Genomic DNA, 24979 nt, shown 5'->3' with positions numbered 1-24979 from the left:
CGGTAACCTAGGACACGTCCTCAGGGCTCAGACCAGCTGGTATCCTAGGACACGTCCTCAGGACTCAGACCAGACGGTATCCTAGGACACGTCCTCAGGGCTCAGACCAGACGGTATCCTAGGACACGTCCTCAGGGCTCAGACCAGACGGTAACCTAGGACACGTCCTCAGGGCTCAGACCAGACGGTATCCTAGGACACGTCCTCAGGGCTCAGACCAGACGGTAACCTAGGACACGTCCTCAGGGCTCAGACCAGCTGATATCCTAGGACACGTCCTCAGGGCTCAGACCAGATGGTAACCTAGGACACGTCCTCAGGGCTCAGACCAGACGGTATCCTAGGACACGTCCTCAGGGCTCAGACCAGACGGTAACCTAGGACACGTCCTCAGGGCTCAGACCAGACGGTAACCTAGGACACGTCCTCAGGGCTCAGACCAGACGGTATCCTAGGACACGTCCTCAGGGCTCAGACCAGACGGTAACCTAGGACACGTCCTCAGGGCTCAGACCAGACGGTATCCTAGGATACGTCCTCAGGGCTCAGACCAGACGGTATCCTAGGACACGTCCTCAGGACTCAGACCAGCTGGTATCCTAGGATACGTCCTCAGGGCTCAGACCAGCTGGTATCCTAGGACACGTCCTCAGGGCTCAGACCAGACGGTATCCTAGGACACGTCCTCAGGGCTCAGACCAGACGGTATCCTAGGACACGTCCTCAGGGCTCAGACCAGACGGTATCCTAGGACACGTCCTCAGGGCTCAGACCAGACGGTAACCGAGGACACGTCCTCAGGGCTCAGACCAGACGGTATCCTAGGACACGTCCTCAGGGCTCAGACCAGACGGTATCCTAGGACACGTCCTCAGGGCTCAGACCAGACGGTAACCTAGGACACGTCCTCAGGTCTCAGACCAGCTGGTATCCTAGGACACGTCCTCAGGGCTCAGACCAGACGGTAACCTAGGACACGTCCTCAGGGCTCAGACCAGCTGGTATCCTAGGACACGTCCTCAGGGCTCAGACCAGCTGGTATCCTAGGACACGTCCTCAGGGCTCAGACCAGCTGGTATCCTAGGACACGTCCTCAGGACTCAGACCAGACGGTAACCTAGGACATGTCCTCAGGACTCAGACCAGACAGTTGTGTTCACGGATATATTCAACCTTACACAGTCAGTGGTCCCCACATGCTTCAATATGTCCAGCGTCCCTGTAGAACTCATTATCCCTGTACCCAAGCAAAGGCAACCTGGCTAAATGACTGTCACCCTGTAGAACTCATTATCCCTGTACCCAAGCAAAGGCAATCTGGCTAAATGACTATCACCCTGTAGAACTCATTATCCCTGTACCCAAGCAAAGGCAACCTGGCTACATGACTATCACCCTGTAGAACTCATTATCCTATACCCACACACAGCAACACACCCTACGTACACACACACACACACACACACACACACACACACCCTACGTACACACACACACACCCTACGTACACACACACACACATACACACCATACGTACACACACACACACACACACACACACACACACACACACACCCTACGTACACACACACACACTCCTCTCTTCCAACAACATGTTGCTTAACAGTCCAACAGTAGTAATGTGTGTTCCAGTCCAGCTCTGTGATAAACACAACATGTTGCTTAACAGTCCAACAGTAGTAATGTGTGTTCCAGCTCTGTGATAAACACAACATGTTGCTTAACAGTTAAACAGTAGTAATGTGTGTTCCAGCTCTGTGATAAACACAACATGTTGCTTAACAGTTAAACAGTAGTAATGTGTGTTCCAGCTCTGTGATAAACACAACATGTTGCTTAACAGTCCAACAGTAGTAATGTGTGTTCCAGTCCAGCTCTGTGATAAACACAACGTGTTGCTTAACAGTCAAACAGTAGTAATGTGTGTTCCAGCTCTGTGATAAACACAACGTGTTGCTTAACAGTCAAACAGTAGTAATGTGTGTTCCAGCTCTGTGATAAACACAACGTGTTGCTTAACAGTCAACACGGCTCCAATGTGACTGACTGATACTTGTGGCCCAACCAGAACTTCCTCTTTCTCATCAGTTGATGGGTGTTGTTTATATTTAAAAACACGCCAACGGTTTGTTCCCGTCTTGTTTCCGCAGCTCTTAACTGTTGATGAGCTCCTGGGCTTCTCTTTTTTTACGTCCTGCTCACGTCAACAACTTCTGCTGTCGGGCTCTTTCTCTCACACACAGACACAGACAAACACACACACACACACACACACACACACACACACACACACAGACACACACACACACACACACACACACACACACACACACACACACACACACACACACACACGTTACCGTACACCGTGTCTGTTCTCAGGAACACCTTGTATCACCAGTCACATTAAATAACAGGGCTTTCCACTGACTGAATAACAGGGCTTTCCACTGACTGAATAACAGGGCTTTCCACTGACTGAATAACAGGGCTTTCCACTGACTAAATAACAGGGCTTTCCACTGACTAAATAACAGGGCTTTCCACTGACTAAATAACAGGGCTTTCCACTGACTAAATAACAGGGCTTTCCACTGACTAAATAACAGGGCTTTCCACTGACTAAATAACAGGGCTTTCCACTGACTAAATAACAGGGCTTTCCACTGACTAAATAACAGGGCTTTCCACTGACTAAATAACAGGGCTTTCCACTGACTAAATAACAGGACTTTCCACTGACTAAATAACAGGACTTTCCACTGACTAAATAACAGGGCTTTCCACTGACAACATGCATTTTAAGGAGGTGTAGCTGTTATTTTAGTCAGTGGAACAATGGCATTGTGTGGTCAACCTGATGTACTTTATCCTACATTTAACGATTAATGACATACACATGATGAGAGAAACGGGCCCAGTAGAGGACTCATATAGCAACAGCCTTCACACCACAGCAACAGCCTGCACACCACAGCAACGGCCTTCACACAGAGCAACGGCCTTCACACCACAGCAACAGCCTTCACACAGAGCAACAGCCTTCACACCACAGCAACATCCTTCACACAGAGCAACAGCCTTCACACAGAGCAACAGCCTTCACACAGAGCAACATCCTTCACACAGAGCAACAGCCTTCACACCACAGCAACATCCTTCACACAGAGCAACAGCCTTCACACCACAGCAACAGCCTTCACACCACAGCAACAGCCTTCACACCACAGCAACAGCCTTCACACAAAGCAACAGCCTTCACACAAAGCAACAGCCTTCACACAGAGCAACAGCCTTCACACAGAGCAACAGCCTTCACACCACAGCAACAGCCTTCACACAGAGCAACAGCCTTCACACAGAGCAACAGCCTTCACACAGAGCAACAGCCTTCACACCACAGCAACAGCCTTCACACCACAGCAACAGCCTTCACACCACAGCAACAGCCTTCACACAGAGCAACAGCCTTCACACAGAGCAACAGCCTTCACACCAGAGCAACAGCCTTCACACAGAGCAACAGCCTTCACACCACAGCAACAGCCTTCACACCACAGCAACAGCCTTCACACCACAGCAACAGCCTTCACACCACAGCAACAGCCTTCACACCACAGCAACAGCCTTCACACCACAGCAACAACCTTCACACCACATCAACAGCCTTCACACCACAGAAACAGCCTTCACACCACAGAAACAGCCTTCACACCACAGCAACAGCCTTCACACAGAGCAACAGCCTTCACACAGAGCAACAGCCTTCACACCAGAGCAACAGCCTTCACACAGAGCAACAGCCTTCACACAGAGCAACAGCCTTCACACAGAGCAACAGCCTTCACACAGAACAAGAGCCTTTACACAGAGCAACAGCCTTCACACAGAACAAGCATCTTTACACAGAACAACAGCCTTCACACCACAGCAACAGCCTTCACACCACAGCAACAGCCTTCACACAGAGCAACAGCCTTCACACAGAACAACAGCCTTCACACAACATCAACAGCCTTCACACATAACAACATCCTTCACACAGAGCAACATCCTTCACACAGAGCAACAGCCTTCACACAACAGCAACAGCCTTCACACCACAGCAACATCCTTCACACAGAGCAACAGCCTTCACACAAAAGCAACAGCCTTCACACAACAGCAACAGCCTTCACACCACAGCAACAGCCTTCACACAGAGCAACAGCCTTCACACAACAGCAACAGCCTTCACACAACAGCAACAGCCTTCACACAGAGCAACAGCCTTCACACAACAGCAACAGCCTTCACACAACAGCAACAGCCTTCACACAACAGCAACAGCCTTCACACAACAGCAACAGACTTCACACCACAGCAACAGCCTTCACAGAAGAGGAATCTGGCTGACCCAGCCTATCCACTAAGGTCTGTAGGTCAGCTGTACTTTCTATAAACTGTCAACTTTCCCTGGGCGTTGCCGGAGCAACGAGAAACTGATTCCCAGGAAGGCATCTGTTTGCCAAACACCACCCTATTCCCTATATAGTGCACTACATTAGCCCAGAGTCCACCCTATTCCCTATATAGTGCACTACATTAGCCCAGAGTCCACCCTATTCCCTATATAGTGCACTACATTAGCCCAGAGTCCACCCTATTCCCTATATAGTGCACTACATTAGCCCAGAGTCCACCCTATTCCCTATATAGTGCACTACATTAGCCCAGAGTCCACCCTATTCCCTATATAGTGCACTACTATAGACCAGAGTCCACCCTATTCCCTATATAGTGCACTACATTAGCCCAGAGTCCACCCTATTCCCTATATAGTGCACTACTTTAGCCCAGAGTCCACCCTATTCCCTATATAGTGCACTACTTTAGCCCAGAGTCCACCCTATTCCCTATATAGTGCACTACATTAGCCCAGAGTCCACCCTATTCCCTATATAGTGCACTACATTGTCCCAGAGTCCACCCTATTCCCTATATAGTGCACTACATTGTCCCAGAGTCCACCCTATTCCCTATATAGTGCACTACATTGTCCCAGAGTCCACCCTATTCCCTATATAGTGCACTACATTAGCCCAGAGTCCACCCTATTCCCTATATAGTGCACTACATTAGCCCAGAGTCCACCCTATTCCCTATATAGTGCACTACATTGTCCCAGAGTCCACCCTATTCCCTATATTTACATTTACATTTAAGTCATTTAGCAGACGCTCTTATCCAGAGCGACTTACAAATTGGTGAATTCACCTTCTGACATCCAGTGGAACAGCCACTTTACAATAGTGCATCTAAATCATTAAGGGGGGGGGGGGGTGAGAAGGATTACTTATCCTATCCTAGGTATTCCGTGCACTACTATAGACCAGAGTCCACCCTATTCCCTATATAGTGCACTACTTTAGACCAGAGCCCTATTCACTATATACTCCACTACCTTAGACCAGGGCGGCAGGGTAGCCTAGTAGTTAGAGCGTTGGACTAGTAACCGGAAGGTTGCAAGTTCAAATCCCCAAGCTGACAAGGTACAAATCTGTCGTTCTGCCCCTGAACATGCAGTTAACGCCGTCATTGAAAATAATAATTAGTTCTTAACTGACTTGCCTGATTAAATAAAAGGTAAAATAAATATAGACCAGAGCCCTATTTTTATTTGACCTTTATTTAACTAGGCAAGTCAGTTAAGAACAAATTCTTATTCTCAATGACGGCCTAGGAACAGTGGGTTAACTGCCTGTTCAGGGGCAGAACGACAGATTTGTAACTTGTCAGCTCGGGGATTTGAACTTGCAACCTTCCGGTTACTAGTCCAACGCTCTAACCACTAGGCTACCCTGCCGCCTCTCCACTCTAACCACTAGGGTACCCTGCCGCCCCTCCACTCTAACCACTAGTCTACCCTGCCACCCCTCCACTCTAACCACTAGGCTACCCCTCCACTCTAACCACTAGGCTACCCTACCACCCCTCCACTCTAACCACTAGTCTACCCTGCTGCCCCTCCACTCTAACCACTAGTCTACCCTGCCGCCCCTCCACTCTAACCACTAGGCTACCCCTCCACTCTAACCACTAGTCTACCCTACCACCCCTCCACTCTAACCGCTAGTCTACCCTACCACCCCTCCACTCTAACCACTAGTCTACCCTGCTGCCCCTCCACCCTAACCACTAGTCTGCCCTGCCGCCCCTCCACTCTAACCACTAGGCTACCCCTCCACTCTAACCACTAGTCTACCCTACCACCCCTCCACTCTAACCGCTAGTCTACCCTACCACCCCTCCACTCTAACCACTAGTCTACCCTGCTGCCCCTCCACCCTAACCACTAGTCTGCCCTGCCGCCCCTCCACTCTAACCACTAGTCTACCCTGTCGCCCCTCCACTCTAACCACTAGTCTACCCTACCACCCCTCCACTCCAACCACTAGTCTACCCTACCACCCCTCCACTCTAACCACTAGTCTACCCTGCCGCCCCTCCACTCTAACCACTAGTCTACCCTACCGCCCCTCCACTCTAACCACTAGGCTACCCTGCTGCCCCTCCACTCTAACCACTAGTCTACCCTGCCGCCCCTCCACTCTAACCACTAGTCTACCCTGCCGCCCCTCCACTCTACCCACTAGTCTACCCTGCCGCCCCTCCACTCTAACCACTAGTCTACCCTGCCGCCCCTCCACTCTAACCACTAGTCTACCCTGTCGCCCCGGTGGAAGAAACACTATAAAGGGAATAGGGCCCCATTTGGGACGTGTCCATCCTCTCCGTCCAATAAAAACACTGCTGTGTGTTCACATGACCCCTTCATGACCCCTCCAATGACAAACTAAACCAGCGCACTAGAGACAAGTCAATAAAACATCGTATTCCTCTTTAGGGTTGAACTCCAATCTGCACTAAGACGACCGGTAAGACTTCCACACTGGGAAGAGAGAGAAGAGACAACAATGAACAGCGTTTAACAGCTTTAAAAAACAAAATAAAAATCACGTATGAATTCATCTTCATCGTGGACTCGGATGTCAGAAGACCTCAGGGAGACGGTTTTGCTTCTTCCATTTAGTAACAACGATGCCAAAGCCTGGTACTATGTGATAAAGTACATAGTATTAGACTACGCTGTTATACTGCACTATACCCGAGGTAAAAACACACAAAAACACACAGTACTTTAACTGTAAATATACATGTAATACACCCAGGGAACCTCCCCCCCGATAACTGCCTGACAAAGCGATTGGCTGGTTAACCTGATTGGTTGGGTGTGATTCCAGAACTGTCCTATCACTGCTCTGTGATTGACAGGCAGGCCGTGTTGCTGACAGACTCCACACACACACAGAGAGACAGATAATTACTAAGGCTTTCGGGGAAGCGTGTGCGTCCGTCCGCCTGCCTTAAATAGAAACATGATGAGACGTGTCAGTCTACGTGGAGGCATGATGAAATCAGCTGTCCAATCAGGACGGACCAACCGACGGTTGCCGGAGAGCATTTAAAAGGGACCTGTCGTTTCATTGGTTCTGAACTGGGCTTGTTGATTATATAAATGAGGGGCAGTTAATGGAAACAAAGCAACATGGACAGTGAGGAAGTCTGTCTGCCGTTAGTTAGTTAGATAGTTAGTTCATTAGTTAGTTAGTTAGTTAGTTAGTTAGTTAGTTAGTTAGTTAGTTAGATAGTTAGTTCATTAGTTAGTTAGTTAGTTAGTTAGTTAGTTAGTTCGTTAGTTGTGGTGTGTTAGTTGGCTCTGAACTGGGCTTGTTGATGATAGAAATGAGGGGCAGCTACTAGAAATAGAGAAACATGGACAGTGAGGAAGTCTGTCTGCCGTTAGTTAGTTAGATAGATAGTTAGTTAGTTCATTAGTTAGTTAGTCATTCATTAGTAGTGGTGTGTTAGTCCAAGACATGATGAATGATCTGTCTCTATGTATCTCCTTGCTCTTGTTATTTGTGGGCTGAAACAAAGCATAACATTGTTGGTGTTGGACGGGTATGTTCACCTTGGAAGGGCTGTCTACAAAGAAACGTGAACAACTGTATCGATGTTGGGTGAAGAAGTCCAACGGACTTTAGCTAGTAGTGGTGTGTTGATCATTAGACATGATCACGTTCTGGCTAGATCCCCTGGTGCTATCTCCAACAACCCACTAGATCCCCTGGTGCTATCTCCAACAACCCACTAGATCCCCTGGTGCTATCTCCAACAACCCACTAGATCCCCCTGGTACCATCTCCAACAAACCCACTAGATCCCCCTGGTACCATCTCCAACAACTCACTAGATCCCCCTGGTACCATCTCCAACAACCCACTAGATCCCCCTGGTACCATCTCCAACAACTCACTAGATCCCCCTGGTACCATCTCCAACAACCCACTAGATCCCCCTGGTACCATCTCCAACAACTCACTAGATCCCCCTGGTACCATCTCCAACAACCCACTAGATCCCCCTGGTACCATCTCCTACAACCCACTAGATCCCCATCTCCTACAACCCACTAGATCCCCATCTCCTACAACCCACTAGATCCCCATCTCCTACAACCCACTAGATCCCCATCTCCTACAACCCACTAGATCCCCATCTCCTACAACACACTAGATCCCCATCTCCTACAACACACTAGATCCCCATATCCTACAACCCACTAGATCCCCATATCCTACAACCCACTAGATCCCCATCTCCTACAACCCACTAGATCCCCCTGGTACCATCTCCAACAACTCACTAGATCCCCCTGGTACCATCTCCAACAACCCACTAGATCCCCCTGGTACCATCTCCAACAACTCACTAGATCCCCCTGGTACCATCTCCAACAACCCACTAGATCCCCCTGGTACCATCTCCAACAACTCACTAGATCCCCCTGGTACCATCTCCAACAACCCACTAGATCCCCCTGGTACCATCTCCTACAACCCACTAGATCCCCATCTCCTACAACCCACTAGATCCCCATCTCCTACAACCCACTAGATCCCCATCTCCTACAACCCACTAGATCCCCATCTCCTACAACCCACTAGATCCCCATCTCCTACAACACACTAGATCCCCATCTCCTACAACACACTAGATCCCCATATCCTACAACCCACTAGATCCCCATATCCTACAACCCACTAGATCCCCATCTCCTACAACCCACTAGATCCCCCTGGTACGATCTCCAACAACCCACTAGATCCCCCTGGTACCATCTCCAACAACCCACTAGATCCCCCTGGTACCATCTCCAACAACCCACTAGATCCCCCTGGTACCATCTCCAACAACCCACTAGATCCCCCTGGTACCATCTCCAACAACCCACTAGATCCCCCTGGTGCGATCTCCAACAGCCCACTAGATCCCCCTGGTACCATCTCCAACAGCCCACTAGATCCCCCTGGTGCGATCTCCAACAGCCCACTAGATCCCCCTGGTGCGATCTCCAACAGCCCACTAGATCCCCCTGGTGCTATCTCCAACAACCCACTAGATCCCCCTGGTACCATCTCCAACAGCCCACTAGATCTCCCACAACCCACTAGATCCCCCTGGTGCGATCTCCAATAAAGAGTTGGTAGTTAGTAAGGGAGCCAGTGTACCTGGAGCAGCAGCGTGATTGGTCGGCTGTAGACTCACCTTGGAAGGACTGTCTGGCTCTCTCCACGAGTTCCTCCACAGGGTAGCTGGCCAGGTCTCCTCTGGCATGCTTGGTTTTACAGTAGGTACAGGCATTCAGACAACTGGAGAGGGAGAGAGAGTAGAGGAGGTCACGCCTCAGACAAACCTACATCTGATTTCAACAGACTAGTGAAGTTTAGCAGTAGAACCGCCAGGACTTGAGACGTTACAAGCAGTGGCCAAGGAAGCCTTTTTGAAGGATGTCATTTTAAAGAGATAAAGACAACAACAACAGGGTGTGTGTGTGTGATCAGGTGTACGAACGACCAAACACCCCGTCTCCCAGGCAATCATAGGGTTCATTAGATTATTCTGAGACCAAATAGCCTTTTAAATAAACGTTATAATATAGAGAAGAACGCATCTGAAGAGGAAAAGGAAGCAGGTTTAATACGGAGAGAGAACTGAATCTTTGGAGTGGTATAGTTGGTTGTGTCCCCCCCCCCTCATCAAGGGCTCTTTTGATGTGAGTGCCGAGGTGGACAACTGCTTTCCTTTCAGACATGATCAATTGTTCTGGTTCTCCGTATGTCTGTCTCCTTCTGCTCGTTATATTTGCTGTGAGGTGAATCTGAGAGGAGAGAAGCACAGTGCAGGAGGGCAGGTTTCCATTCCTTTGACTGGCTGACTGACTGACTGACTGGCTGGCTGGCTGGGCTGACTGAGCTGACTGACTGACTGAGCTGACTGGCTGAATTCCTCTGTTGCTGGCTGAATTCCTCTGTTGCTGGCTGAATTCCTCTGTTGCTGGCTGGCTGGGCTGGTTGACTGGCTGAATTCCTCTGTTGCTGGCTGGCTGGGCTGGTTGACTGGCTGAATTCCTCTGTTGCTGGCTGGCTGGCTGAATCCCTCTGTTGCTGGCTGACTGAATTCCTCTGTTGCTGGCTGACTGAATCCCTCTGTTGCTGGCTGACTGAATTCCTCTGTTGCTGGCTGACTGAATTCCTCTGTTGCTGGCTGACTGAATTCCTCTGTTGCTGGCTGACTGAATTCCTCTGTTTCTGGCTGGCTGGGATGGTTGACTGGCTGAATTCCTCTGTTGCTGGCTGGCTGGGCTGGTTGACTGGCTGAATTCCTCTGTTGCTGGCTGGCTGGCTGAATCCCTCTGTTGCTGGCTGACTGAATTCCTCTGTTGCTGGCTGACTGAATCCCTCTGTTGCTGGCTGACTGAATTCCTCTGTTGCTGGCTGACTGAATTCCTCTGTTGCTGGCTGACTGAATTCCTCTGTTGCTGTCTGGCTGAATTCCTCTGTTGCTGGCTGACTGTTTAGCTGAGACGCTCAGGGCTTCTTTGAGTTCTCAGCTTTCCTGTTCCACTGATGAGCTGTGTGTCCGGCTGAGTTCAGACAGCTATGCCAAACTACATCTCACACACACACAGCTCACACACACACACACCTCACACACACACAGCTCACACACACACACATCTAAGAGCAGGCAGTGCCAAAACTTTGACATGGCGGTATCATGGCTGTTTCCAAGTTCTGGAAGAATGAAAGAGAAGAGAGGGAGACAACGGCTGTACCATCATTACCTGTTCTCCACACAGATCATCTCTCTCTCTCTCCCTCCCTCTCTCCCCTCTCCCGCCCTCCCTCCCTAACCCCCTGTCTCTCTCTCTCTCTCTCTCCCTCCCTAACCCCCTCTCTCCCTCCCTTCCTCCATAGCTCCCTCCCTCTCTCCATAGCTCCCTCCCTCCCTCCCTCTCTCCCTCCCTCCCTAGCTCCCTCCCTCCCTAGCTCCCTCCCTCCCTAGCTCCCTCTCTCCCTAGCTCCCTCTCTCCCTCTCTATCTTAACCACTAAGACACATGGTGTCGTACAAAGCCTGTGCTGCTGGTTGTAGTGGTGTCTGGCCTTGACGTGCCAAGCTGCTGGGATTCAGGAGATCAATGATGCTACTGCTGTTGTCTTGCCTTAACCCGGGTTGCTCGAGAGGGAGAAACGAGTCTGTTTTTCATTGGTTTAAAACCAGCCAGAGGGAAAAATGGAACGAATCAAATGGAAGAAAACAGAAATGATTCAAGCTGGCTGGGAAAGGAAGGTTTTATATCTATATATCTATATATATATTTTTTTTTTACAGGGACACATTTCTTTTTCACATTCCGAAGACTTTGTAAGCAAGATATTTGAGACCATGGTCAAACAACTGTGGAAACAAAGCTTTATTTCTCTATGGTATAGATTAGGCCTCAAGTTGGGAGGGAAAAAGACTAGGTTGACTACTGGACAAACAGTCTAAACCCCCATCAGTTCAGAAGACTAGGATGGAGTAAACAGGGTCTGTTTAACCCCTGTCAGTTCAGAAGGCTAGGATGGAGTAAACAGGGTCTGTCTAAACCCCCGTCAGTTCAGAAGACTAGGATGGAGTAAACAGGGTCTGTCTAATCCCCCCCGTCAGTTCAGAAGACTAGGATGGAGTAAACAGGGTCTGTCTAAACCCCCGTCAATTCAGAAGACTAGGATGGAGTAAACAGGGTCTGTCTAACCCCCGTCAGTTCAGAAGACTAGGATGGAGTAAACAGGGTCTGTCTAACCCCCCGTCAGTTCAGAAGACTAGGATGGAGTAAACAGGGTCTGTCTAAACCCCTGTCAGTTCAGAAGACTAGGATGGAGTAAACAGGGTCTGTCTAACCCCCCGTCAGTTCAGAAGACTAGGATGGAGTAAACAGGGTCTGTCTAAACCCCCATCAGTTCAGAAGACTAGGATGGAGTAAACAGGGTCAGTTTAACCCCCCATCAGTTCAGAAGACTAGGATGGAGTAAACAGGGTCTGTCTAAACCCCCGTCAGTTCAGAAGACTAGGATGGAGTAAACAGGGTCTGTTTAAACCCCCCCGTCAGTTCAGAAGACTAGGATGGAGTAAACAGGGTCTGTTTAAACCCCCCCGTCAGTTCAGAAGACTAGGATGGAGTAAACAGGGTATGTCTAAACCCCCGTCAGTTCAGAAGACTAGGATGGAGTAAACAGGGTCTGTTTAACCCCTGTCAGTTCAGAAGGCTAGGATGGAGTAAACAGGGTCTGTCTAAACCCCCGTCAGTTCAGAAGACTAGGATGGAGTAAACAGGGTCTGTTTAAACCCCCGTCAGTTCAGAAGACTAGGATGGAGTAAACAGGGTCAGTTTAACCCCCCCCCGTCAGTTCAGAAGACTAGGATGGAGTAAACAGGGTCTGTCTAAACCCCTGTCAGTTCAGAAGGCTAGGATGGAGTAAACAGGGTCTGTCTAAACCCCCGTCAGTTCAGAAGACTAGGATGGAGTAAACAGGGTCAGTTTAACCCCCCCGTCAGTTCAGAAGACTAGGATGGAGTAAACAGGGTCAGTTTAACCCCCCCCCCCAGTCAGTTCAGAAGACTAGGATGGAGTAAACAGGGTCAGTTTAACCCCCCCCCCCACCGTCAGTTCAGAAGACTAGGATGGAGTAAACAGGGTCTGTCTAAACCCCCGTCAGTTCAGAAGACTAGGATGGAGTAAACAGGGTATGTTTAACCCCCCCCAACAGTAAAAATACTAAATAGTAATTTACAAACCGAACCATTAATAGTTGTCAATGAAGAAGCGTCACATGGCAACAATGATCTAGTCTCACAGAGTAACAATGAGACGACCAGAAATAGACCATCCGTGACCAAATTATAACATACAGGCTTCAGTCTCATAGAAGCACAACACGTTCATTTATTCAAGGACAGCCCCCCCCCCCCCCATTTGCTAAGATCAGAAACTTTCTGTCCAAAAATGATGCAGAAAAATGTATCCATCCCTATGTCATTTCTAGATTAGACTACTGCAATGCTCTACTTTCCGGCTACCCGGATAAAGCACGAAATAAACTTCAGTTAGTGCTGAACACGGCTGCTAGAATCCTGACTAGAACCAAACAATGTGATCATATTACTCCAGTGCTGGCCTCTCTACACTGGCTTCCTGTTAAGGCAAGGGCTGATTTCAAGGTTTTACTGCTAACCTACAAAGCATTACATGGGCTTGCTCCTACCTATCTCTCTGATTTGGTCCTGCCGTACATACCTACACGTGCGCTACGGTCACAAGACGCAGGCCTCCTTACTGTCCCTAGAATTTCTAAGCAAACAGCTGGAGGCAGGGCTTTCTCCTATAGAGCTCCATTTTTATGGAACGGTCTGCCTACCCATGTCAGAGACGCAAACTCGGTCTCAACCTTTAAGTCTTTACTGAAGACTCATCTCTTCAGTGGGTCATATGATTGAGTGTAGTCTGGCCCAGGAGTGGGAAGGTGAACGGAAAGGCTCTGGAGCAACGAACCGCCCTTGCCGTCTCTGCCTGGCCGGTTCCCCTCTTTCCACGGGGATTCTCTGCCTCTAAACCTATTACAGGGGCTGAGTCACTAACTTACTGGTGCTCTTCCATGCCGTCCCTAGGAGGGGTGCGTCACTTCAGTGGGTTGAGTCACTGATGTGATCTTCCAGTCCGGGTTGGCGCCCCCCTCGGGTTCGTGTCGTATGGAATATGTTTGTGGGCTATACTCGGCCTTGTCTCAGGATGGTAAGTTGGTGGTTGAAGATATCCCTCTAGTGGTGTGGGGGCTGTGCTTTGGCAAAGTGGGTGGGGTTATATCCTGCCTGTTTGGCCCTGTCCGGGGGTATCGTCGGACGGGGCCACAGTGTCTCCTGACCCCTCCTGTTTCAGCCTCCAGTATTTATGCTGCAATAGTTTATGTGTCGGGGGCTAGGGTCAATCTGTTATACCTGGAGTATTTCTCCTGTTTTATCCGGTGTCCTGTTAGAATTGAATTAATTATCTCTCTCTGCCTCCCCTCCAGGAGACCCTGAGCCCTAGGACCACGCCTCAGGACTACCTGGCCTGATGACTCCTTGCTGTTCCAAGTCCACCTGGTCGTGCTGCTGCTCCAGTTTCAACTGTTCTGCCTGCGGCTAGGGAACCCTGACCTGTTCACAGGACGTGCTACCTGTCCCAGACCGTTTTCAACTCTCTCTACCGCACCTGTCGTCTCTAACTGTGAATGTTCGGCTATGAAAAGCCAACTGACATTTACTCCTGAGGTGCTGACCTGTTGCACCCTCGACAACCACTGTGATTATTATTATCTGACCCTGCTGGTCATCTATGAACATTTGAACATCTTGGCCATGTTCTGTTATAATCTCCACCTGGCACAGCTAGAAGAGGACTGGCTCCCCTCATAGCCTGGTTCCTCTCTAGGTGGTTTCCTAGGGAGTTGTTCCTAGCCACTGTGCTTCTACATCACTTGCTGTTTGGGGTTTTAGGCTGGGTTTCTGTACAGCACTTTGCGACATCAGCTGATGTAAGAAGAGTTTTATAAATATATTTGATTGATATGTTACTAAGAATAAACCACTATTCACACACAGACTAAGAGTGTTTTTATACAGTGCTGCAATCCTGCACTTATAATAGCTCTCAAAAAGATGAGAGAGACAGAGAGATAGAGCCCGAGAGAGTGAGAGATAGAGAGATAGAGAGTGAGAGATAGAGAGAGAGCCCGAGAGAGAGAGAGAGCCCGAGAGAGAGAGAGCCCGAGAGAGAGAGTGAGAGATAGAGAGAGAGAGTGAGCCCGAGAGAGTGTGAGAGAGAGAGCCCGAGAGAGTGAGAGAGAGAGAGCCCGAGAGAGTGAGAGAGAGAGAGCCCGAGAGAGTGAGAGAGAGAGAGCCCGAGAGAGTGAGAGAGAGAGAGCCCGAGAGAGTGAGAGAGAGAGAGCCCGAGAGAGTGAGAGCCCGAGAGAGTGAGAGAGAGGGCCCGAGAGAGTGAGAGAGAGAGAGCCCGAGAGAGTGAGAGAGAGAGGGCCCGAGAGAGTGAGAGAGAGAGCCCGAGAGAGAGCGAGCCCGAGAGAGAGCGAGCCCGAGAGAGAGCGAGAGCCCGAGAGAGTGAGAGAGAGAGAGAGCCCGAGAGAGAGAGCCCGAGAGAGAGAGAGTACCCTGGTATCCCCTGATCACCAGACCTCTACTCTGGTCTTATAGACTAGTACCCTGGTATCCTCTGGTCCCCAGACCTCTACTCCAGGGGTCTCTGATCTGAAATGTGAAATATCGACCAGCAGTCGTGGCTATAAGAGAATCAAACCCCTCGTATTCCCAAGAGATGTGAAGGATGTGTCTCCATGCCACAACACCGACAGGACCTGAGGACCAAGAAGAGAGCAGACCCTGGATCAGATGATAGTGTAATGTATGACTGTATAAAGCCCAGAGTAGGAGCAGACCCTGGATCAGATGATAGTGTAATGTATGACTGTATAAAGCCCAGTGTAGGAGCAGACCCTGGATCAGATGATAGTGTAATGTAATGTATGACTGTATAAAGCCCAGTGTAGGAGCAGACCCTGGATCAGATGATAGTGTAATGTAATGTATGACTGTATAAAGCCCAGTGTAGGAGCAGACCCTGGATCAGATGATAGTGTAATGTAATGTATGACTGTATAAAGCCCAGTGTAGGAGCAGACCCTGGATCAGATGATAGTGTAATGTAATGTATGACTGTATAAAGCCCAGTGTAGGAGCAGACCCTGGATCAGATGATAGTGTAATGTATTGTATTAATGTATAAAGCCTAGTGTAGGAGCAGACCCTGGATCAGATGATAGTGTAATGTAATGTATGACTGTATAAAGGCCAGTGTAGGAGCAGACACTAGATCAGATGATAGTGTAATGTAATGTATGACTGTATAAAGCCCAGTGTAGGAGCAGACCCTGGATCAGATGATAGTGTAATGTATTGTATCACTGTATAAAGCCTAGTGTAGGAGCAGACCCTGGATCAGATGATAGTGTAATGTAATGTATGACTGTATAAAGCCCAGAGTAGGAGCAGACCCTGGATCAGATGATAGTGTGATGTAATGTATGACTGTATAAAGCCCAGTGTAGGAGCAGACCCTGGATCAGATGATAGTGTAATGTAATGTATGACTGTATAAAGCCCAGTGTAGGAGCAGACCCTGGATCAGACGATAGTGTGATGTAATGTATGACTGTATAAAGCCCAGTGTAGGAGCAGACCCTGGATCAGATGACAGTGTAATGTATTGTATGACTGTATAAAGCCCAGTGTAGGAGCAGACCCTGGATCAGACGATAGTGTGATGTAATGTATGACTGTATAAAGCCCAGTGTAGGAGCAGACCCTGGATCAGATGATAGTGTAATGTATTGTATTAAGCCTAGTGTAGGAGCAGACCCTGGATCAGATGATAGTGTAATGTATGAAACAGACTATTTAACCACAGACTGCACTGAGTTGATTCACCGTTTTCAATTAAAATATGTAAATAAAATGTGTATGAAAGAAAACATACATGTGCTGTCTTTGTTGTCCTGACAACGTCTACATTACTACATGTGCTGTCTTTGTTGTCCTGACAACATCTACATTACTACATGTGCTGTCTTTGTTGTCATGACAACGTCTACATTATTACATGTACTGTCTTTGTTGTCCTGACGACGTCTACATTACTACATGTACTGTCTTTGTTGTCCTGACAATGTCTACATTACTACAAGTACTGTCTTTGTTGCCCTGACGACGTCTACATTACTACATGTACTGTCTTTGTTGTCCTGACGACGTCTACATGACTACATGTACTGTCTATGTTGTCCTGACAACATCTACATTACTACATGCACTGTCTTTGTTGTCCTGACAACGTCTACATGACTAAATTCACTGTCATTTGTTGTCCTGACAACATCTACATTACAACATTCACTGTGGTGTCTTGTCCTGACAACGTCTACATTACTACATTTACTGTAGGTTGTTGTCCTGACAACGTCTACATTACCACTAGACAGAGCTACTAGATAAAATCCTACCAGGGAAAAGTGATCTTTGTTGAGTGAATTACATTAAGGCAGTAATATGAAAAAAGTCCCCAGGAAATAGTTCCACACTTCTAACGAGAGTTAAGACTTAAACATACGCAAGGTGGTTAATTATGTATTACTGTGGTGGCTGTGTGATGTTGGTTACTGACAGAGAAACGCACTTGTTTTCAGACGCAGCTAGTTTGTGTAGTAGCAGCAGGGTCGCCTGGAGCAGAGGAGCTGTTAGTGTCTGTCAACCATCGCTCTGCACTTCATCCATCCACGCTGACAGACAGGAGAGCTGCCAACCTCTCTGTCTCATGTCTCTGTCTCTCCCTCTGACTGACTACCTCACGGGACATCCCAACCTCTCTCTCTCTCCCTCTCCCTCCCTCTCTCTCTCTCCCTCTGACTGAGTACCTCACGGGACATCCCAACCTCTCTCTCTCTCCCTCCCTCTCTCTCCCTCTGACTGACTACCTCACGGGACATCCCAACTCTCTCTCTCTCTCCTGTCTCTGTATCTCCCTCTGACTGACTACCTCACGGGACATCCCAACTCTCTCTCTTTCTCTCCCTCCCTCCCCCTCTGTCTCTCCCCTCTGACTGACTACATCCCAACCTTTCTCTATCTCGCTCTCCTCCTCTTTCTCTCCCTCCCTCCCTCTCTGACTGAGTACCTCACGGGACATCCCAACCTCTCTCTCCCTCCCTCCCTCTCTCCCCCTCTGACTGAGTACCTCACGGGACATCCCAACCACTCTGACAGGAGCATCTCAGACTCATCACAACCACACTGGTTTCAAACAGAACCAGGCCAACAGAACCAGGCCAACAGAACCAGGCCAACAGAACCAGGCCAACAGAACCAGGCCAACAGTACCAGGCCAACAGTACCAGGCCAACAGTACCAGGCCAACAGAACCAGGCCAACAGTACCAGGCCAACAGTACCAGGCCAACAGAACCAGGCCAACAGAACCAGGCCAACAGTACCAGGCCAACAGTACCAGGCCAACAGAACCAGGCCAACAGTACCAGGCCAACAGAACCAGGCCAACAGAACCAGGCCAACAGAACCAGGCCAACAGTACCAGGCCAACAGTACCAGGCCAACAGAACCAGGCCAACAGAACCAGGCCAACAGAACCAGGCCAACAGTACCAGGCCAACAGTACCAGGCCAACAGAAACCAGAATCTCACTGAACTAACTTCCAACACCAGTCTTATTGTTATTTTAAAGACGTGACTAGAGACTGTGGAGAGGAGCAGCTTGTGATTTCAGTGTACTATTGTTCAGTAATGGAGACTTACTTCTCCAAACGAGAGCCCCCCCTCCTCTCTAGACACCTGCAGTAACTCATTTCTGATTTCTTAACGACTGTAACCTGTCGTCTGAATGCCTCTTGCTGTGTTGCCGTGTGACTCTCTCCTTAAACATTAATTACACATGAAGGTGTACGAGAACAACATACTTCATCATTACGACACACACACACACACACACACACACACACACACACACACACAGGACAATGTACTACATCGTTATGGCTCAGAGGCTGGGAAGGCCCCTGGTGCAACAGCACACAGCTGTACACACACACACACACACACACACACACACACACACACACACACACACACAGGACAATGTACTACATCGTTATGGCTCAGAGGCTGGGAAGGCCCCTGGTGCAACAGCACACAGCTGTACATATGTTACACACACACACACACACACAGGACAATGTACTACATCGTTATGGCTCAGAGGCTGGGAAGGCCCCTGGTGCAACAGCACACAGCTGTACATATGTTACACACACACACACACACACACACACACACACACACACACACACACCTCTTTGTGATCCCCGTCAACACTGCAGGTGATGGAGAGACAATGGCACTGGGTCCCCTGATCCGACTCCTGGTCCCTCAATATATTAATGTGTGTCCCTGAGTGGAAACCTGCACCAAATTACACTGACCCCCTCACTGGCAGACACACACCCAAGAGGACACTCCTAGGAGCTGCTGCCTCCCAGAACGGCTTCAAATACTATTTGAAATGTATTTCAAATACTTTCTTGGTGTTTAATTAAGCTGAAACCAATAAAACAGTCCCAGAGCCGTAAAACAATGCCGTCTCACATTCCAGGGAGACTGGGGCATTCTGGGATGAAAGGATTTGAACGGTTTCAAATAGTGTTTGAACCCATGTCTTCTATGAGCAGAGGAAGGAAAGCACTAAGGGCCTAAACACTAAGCCTGTGATCTGCATTTTTACAACAAAGCATTTCTTCTCCATTAATGGGAAAGCAGCTGAATCTATGGCCACGTATTGTGTTTTTATTATTATTATTATTATTTCGAGACATTGATAACAAAAAAAAATAACAAAAAATAATGAATAAAGTGGTTTGAACTTGAAGAGAAGTTGCAGGAAATCATTGTATTGTTTGTGTCAACCAGGACAAGGAGGGTCGAGTGACTATTGAACCCAACACACAAAGTAGAAAACAAACAAAGTCCTTTCATAACAGGCTCCTGAGAGTCAAAGTGGAAGAAAACAGTCGAACACCACTGGGACGACTCCCACTGCAGGAATAAAACTAACTAAACAGCAAACAATTTAGTGTTTTAAGTCTGAACGGCATCAAGGGTCCATTTGAGAAATGGTTTACGAGTCAAAGAGAGCTGCTGAAGTGTGAGAAACACACAGGTTTCTGAGCCAATGGAAGAGCTGAAATGTCACCCAGGGACAACACACGGCAGACCTCACCACACGAACCAGAGCTTTAACAGCTCAACCACTTCTGTTGGTTTGGCAATGCAGTACTGAATGGAACTAGGAACTCAAAAGCACTTCTGCTGCACCTGCGATAACATCTGAAAAAAAATACACGACCCGATAGAATTTAATTTGATATGAAACCGCAGTGCTATGCCTATTGAACACAACAACGGGCTGTCGACTGGCTGTCTACCAGTCTGGGCAGGTGAACTAACAGGCAGGATCAGGTGAACTCATCAACCTGAGATAATGTAGGATATGGGCGAACTAACAGCAGGATCAGGTGAGATAATGACCCTGAGATAATGACACAGATAATGGAGGAAGGGGTGAACTAACAGCATGATCAGGTGAACTCATGAACCTGAGATAATGACCCTGAGATAATGAAGGAAGGGGTGAACTAACAGCAGAATCAGGTGAGATAATGACCCTGAGATAATGAAGGAAGGGGTGAACTAACAGCAGGATCAGGTGAGATAATGACCCTGATATAATGTAGAAAGGAGTGAACTCATGACCCTGAGATAATGTAGATATGAGTGAACTCATGACCCTGAGATAATGTAATAAGAGTGAACTCATGACCCTGAGATAATGTAGAAAGGAGTGAACTCATGACTATGAGATAATGTAGGAAGGAGTGAACTCATGACCCTGAGATAATGTAGTAATGAGTGAACTCATGACCCTGGGATAATGTAGAAAGGAGTGCACTCATGACCCTGCAATAATGTAGGAAGGAGTGAACTCATGACCCTTAGATAATGTAGGAAGGAGTGAACTCATGACCCTGGGATAATGTAGAAAGGAGTGAACTCATGACCCTGAGATAATGTAATAAGAGTGAACTCATGACCCTGAGATAATGTAGAAAGGAGTGAACTCATGACTATGAGATAATGTAGGAAGGAGTGAACTCATGACCCTGAGATAATGTAGTAATGAGTGAACTCATGACCCTGGGATAATGTAGAAAGGAGTGCACTCATGACCCTGCAATAATGTAGGAAGGAGTGAACTCATGACCCTGAGATAATGTAGGAAGGAGTGAACTCATGACCCTGGGATAATGTAGGAAGGAGTGCACTCATGACCCTGCGATAATGTAGGAAGGAGTGAACTCATGACCCTGAGATAATGTAGGAAGGGGCCCGTGTAACAACGCTAGCAGCAGAAGCCAAGAAGACATCTAAATCAGTAGTACTATTTCTATGGCAACAGCCTATAGGCCACTCAGCCTGCACGCCACAGTAGAGCAGCCTTCCTTTAACACAATGCTCAGACAAGCCGAGGGGAAAACAGAGTGGGTCTGGAGACTAAACAAGAAGCTGCAGCAGTCAGAGAACTCACAGTGTTGTGTGTAACCTTCACTGAGAACAGATCAGGGTGTGTGTGTGTGTGTGTGTGTGTGTGTGTGTGTGTGTGTGTGTGTGTGTGTGTGTGGCGGCCTCACAGGGAGCATGAAGCACGAGACTAAATACAGAGAGAGTTCATGAGGTCAGAGACAAAGAGATGATTCAACACTAGAGACTGAGACGCTGCACAGAGACACAGCCTGGGACAGATGGAGACTGAGACGCTGCACAGAGACACAGCCTGGGACAGAGACAGGTGGAGACTGGGACACTGCACAGAGACACAGCCTGGGACAGGTGGAGACTGGGACACTGCACAGGAAACTGGGACACTGCAAAGGTAAGAGAGAGAGAGACTCAGAGAAAGAGGTAAAGAGAGAGAGACACTTGGAGAAAAAGGTAAGAGAGACTCAGAGAAAGAGGTAAAAGAGAGAGAGACTCAGAGAGAGGTAAAGAGAGAGAGACTAAGAGAAAGAGGTAAAGAGAGAGAGAGACTCAGAGAAAGAGGTAAAGAGAGAGACTGAGAAAGAGGTAAAGAGAGAGAGATTCAGAGAAAGAGGTAAAGAGAGAGAAACTCAGAGAAAGAGGTAAAGAGAGAGAGAGAGAGATTCAGAGAAAGAGGTAAAGAGAGAGAGACTCAGAGAAAGAGGTAAAGAGAGAGACTCAGAGAAAGAGGTAAGATAGAGACTCAGAGAGAAAGAGGTAAGAGAGAGAGAGACTCAGAGAAAGAGGTAGAGAGAGAGAGACTCAGAGAAAGAGGTAAGATAGAGACTCAGAGAGAAAGAGGTAAGAGAGAGAGAGACTCAGAGAAAGAGGTAGAGAGAGAGAGACTCAGAGAAAGAGGTAGAGAGAGAGAGACTCAGAGAAAGAGGTAGAGAGAGAGAGACTCAGAGAAAGAGGTAGAGAGAGAGAGACTCAGAGAAAGAGGTAGAGAGAGAGAGACTCAGAGAAAGAGGTAGAGAGAGAGAGACTCAGAGAAAGAGGTAGAGAGAGAGAGACTCAGAGAAAGAGGTAAAGAGAGAGAGATTCAGAGAGAGAGGTAAGAGAGAGAGACACAGAGAAAGAGGTAAGAGAGAGAGAGACTCAGAGAAAGAGGTAAAGAGAGAGGTAAGAGAGAGAGATACTCAGAGAAAGAGGTAAGAGAGAGACTTGGAGAGAGAGGTAAAGAGAGAGAGAGGTAAAGAGAGAGGGACTCAGAGAAAGAGGTAAAAGAGAGAGATACTCAGAGAGAAAGAGGTAAAGAGAGAGAGAGAGGTAAAGAGAGAGGTAAGAGAGAGATAATAAAAGAGAGAGAGGGACTCAGAGAAGGAGGTAAAGAAAGAGACTCGGAGAGAGGGGTAAAGAGAAATATACTAAAAGAGAGAGAGGGACTCAGAGAAGGAGGTAAAGAAAGAGACTCGGAGAGAGGGGTAAAGAGAGAGATACTAAAAGAGAGAGAGGGACTCAGAGAAGGAGGTACAGAAAGAGACTCGGAGAGAGGGGTAAAGAGAGAGAGAGGTAAAGAGAGAGGGACTCAGAGAAGGAGGTAAAGAAAGAGACTCGGAGAGAGGGGTAAAGAGAGATACTAAAAGAGAGAGAGGGACTCAGAGAAGGAGGTAAAGAAAGAGACTCGGAGAGAGGGGTAAAGAGAGAGATACTAAAAGAGAGAGAGGGACTCAGAGAAGGAGGTACAGAAAGAGACTCGGAGAGAGGGGTAAAGAGAGAGAGAGGTAAAGAGAGAGGGACTCAGAGAAGGAGGTAAAGAAAGACTCAGAGAGAGGAGTAAAGAGAGAGAGAGAGGTAAAGAGAGAGGGACTCAGAGAAGGAGGTAAAGAAAGAGACTCAGAGAGAGGGGTAAAGAGAGAGATACTAAAAGAGAGAGAGGGACTCAGAGAAGGAGGTAAAGAAAGAGACTCGGAGAGAGGAGTAAAGAGAGAGATACTAAAAGAGAGAGAGGGACTCAGAGAAGGAGGTACAGAAAGAGACTCGGAGAGAGGGGTAAAGAGAGAGATACTAAAAGAGAGAGAGGGACTCAGAGAAGGAGGTACAGAAAGAGACTCAGAGAGAGGGGTAAAGAGAGAGATACTAAAAGAGAGAGAGGGACTCAGAGAAGGAGGTACAGAAAGAGACTCGGAGAGAGGGGTAAAGAGAGAGATACTAAAAGAGAGAGAGGGACTCAGAGAAGGAGGTACAGAAAGAGACTCAGAGAGAGGGGTAAAGAGAGAGATTCTAAAAGAGAGAGAGGGACTCAGAGAAGGAGGTAAAGAAAGAGACTCGGAGAGAGGGGTAAAGAGAGATACTAAAAGAGAGAGAGGGACTCAGAGAAGGAGGTACAGAAAGAGACTCAGAGAGAGGGGTAAAGAGAGAGATACTAAAAGAGAGAGAGGGACTCAGAGAAGGAGGTAAAGAAAGAGACTCAGAGAGAGGGGTAAAGAGAGAGATACTAAAAGAGAGAGAGGGACTCAGAGAAGGAGGTACAGAAAGAGACTCAGAGAGAGGGGTAAAGAGAGATACTAAAAGAGAGAGAGGGACTCAGAGAAGGAGGTAAAGAAAGAGACTCGGAGAGAGGGGTAAAGAGAGAGATACTAAAAGAGAGAGGGACTCAGAGAAGGAGGTAAAGAAAGAGACTCGGAGAGAGGGGTAAAGAGAGAGATACTAAAAGAGAGAGAGGGACTCAGAGAAGGAGGTAAAGAAAGAGACTCGGAGAGAGGGGTAAAGAGAGAGATACTAAAAGAGAGAGAGGGACTCAGAGAAGGAGGTACAGAAAGAGACTCAGAGAGAGGGGTAAAGAGAGAGAGACTCAGAGAGAGGGGTAAAGAGAGAGATACTAAAAGAGAGAGAGGGACTCAGAGAAGGAGGTACAGAAAGAGACTCAGAGAGAGGGGTAAAGAGAGAGAGACTCAGAGAGAGGGGTAAAGAGAGAGATACTAAAAGAGAGAGAGGGACTCAGAGAAGGAGGTACAGAAAGAGACTCAGAGAGAGGGGTAAAGAGAGAGAGACTCAGAGAGAGGGGTAAAGAGAGAGATACTAAAAGAGAGAGAGGACTCAGAGAAGGAGGTACAGAAAGAGACTCGGAGAGAGGGGTAAAGAGAGAGAGACTCAGAGAGAGGGGTAAAGAGAGAGATACTAAAAGAGAGAGAGGGACTCAGAGAAGGAGGTACAGAAAGAGACTCGGAGAGAGGGGTAAAGAGAGAGAGACTCAGAGAGAGGGGTAAAGAGAGAGATACTAAAAGAGAGAGAGGGACTCAGAGAAGGAGGTACAGAAAGAGACTCGGAGAGAGGGGTAAAGAGA

The 24979-nt window shown here is 48.1% G+C and overlaps 1 protein-coding gene across 1 annotated transcript in view; it reads right to left on the bottom strand.

Moving 5' to 3' along the window:
• cdkal1 (CDK5 regulatory subunit associated protein 1-like 1) overlaps window positions 1–24979 on the bottom strand; it is a 649344-nt gene that overhangs the window by 301229 nt on the left and 323136 nt on the right. The window contains exon 8 of the mRNA XM_064945061.1: window positions 9673–9776. Within this exon, the coding sequence (XP_064801133.1) occupies window positions 9673–9776 (104 nt within the window). The remainder of the gene's footprint in view (window positions 1–9672; window positions 9777–24979) is intronic.

The sequence above is a fragment of the Oncorhynchus masou genome, chromosome 29 (assembly GCF_036934945.1).
Source record: "Oncorhynchus masou masou isolate Uvic2021 chromosome 29, UVic_Omas_1.1, whole genome shotgun sequence".
NCBI lineage: Eukaryota > Metazoa > Chordata > Actinopteri > Salmoniformes > Salmonidae > Oncorhynchus > Oncorhynchus masou.
Note: the sequence above shows the minus strand (reverse complement) of the source record. Positions and strands in the feature narration are given on the sequence as shown.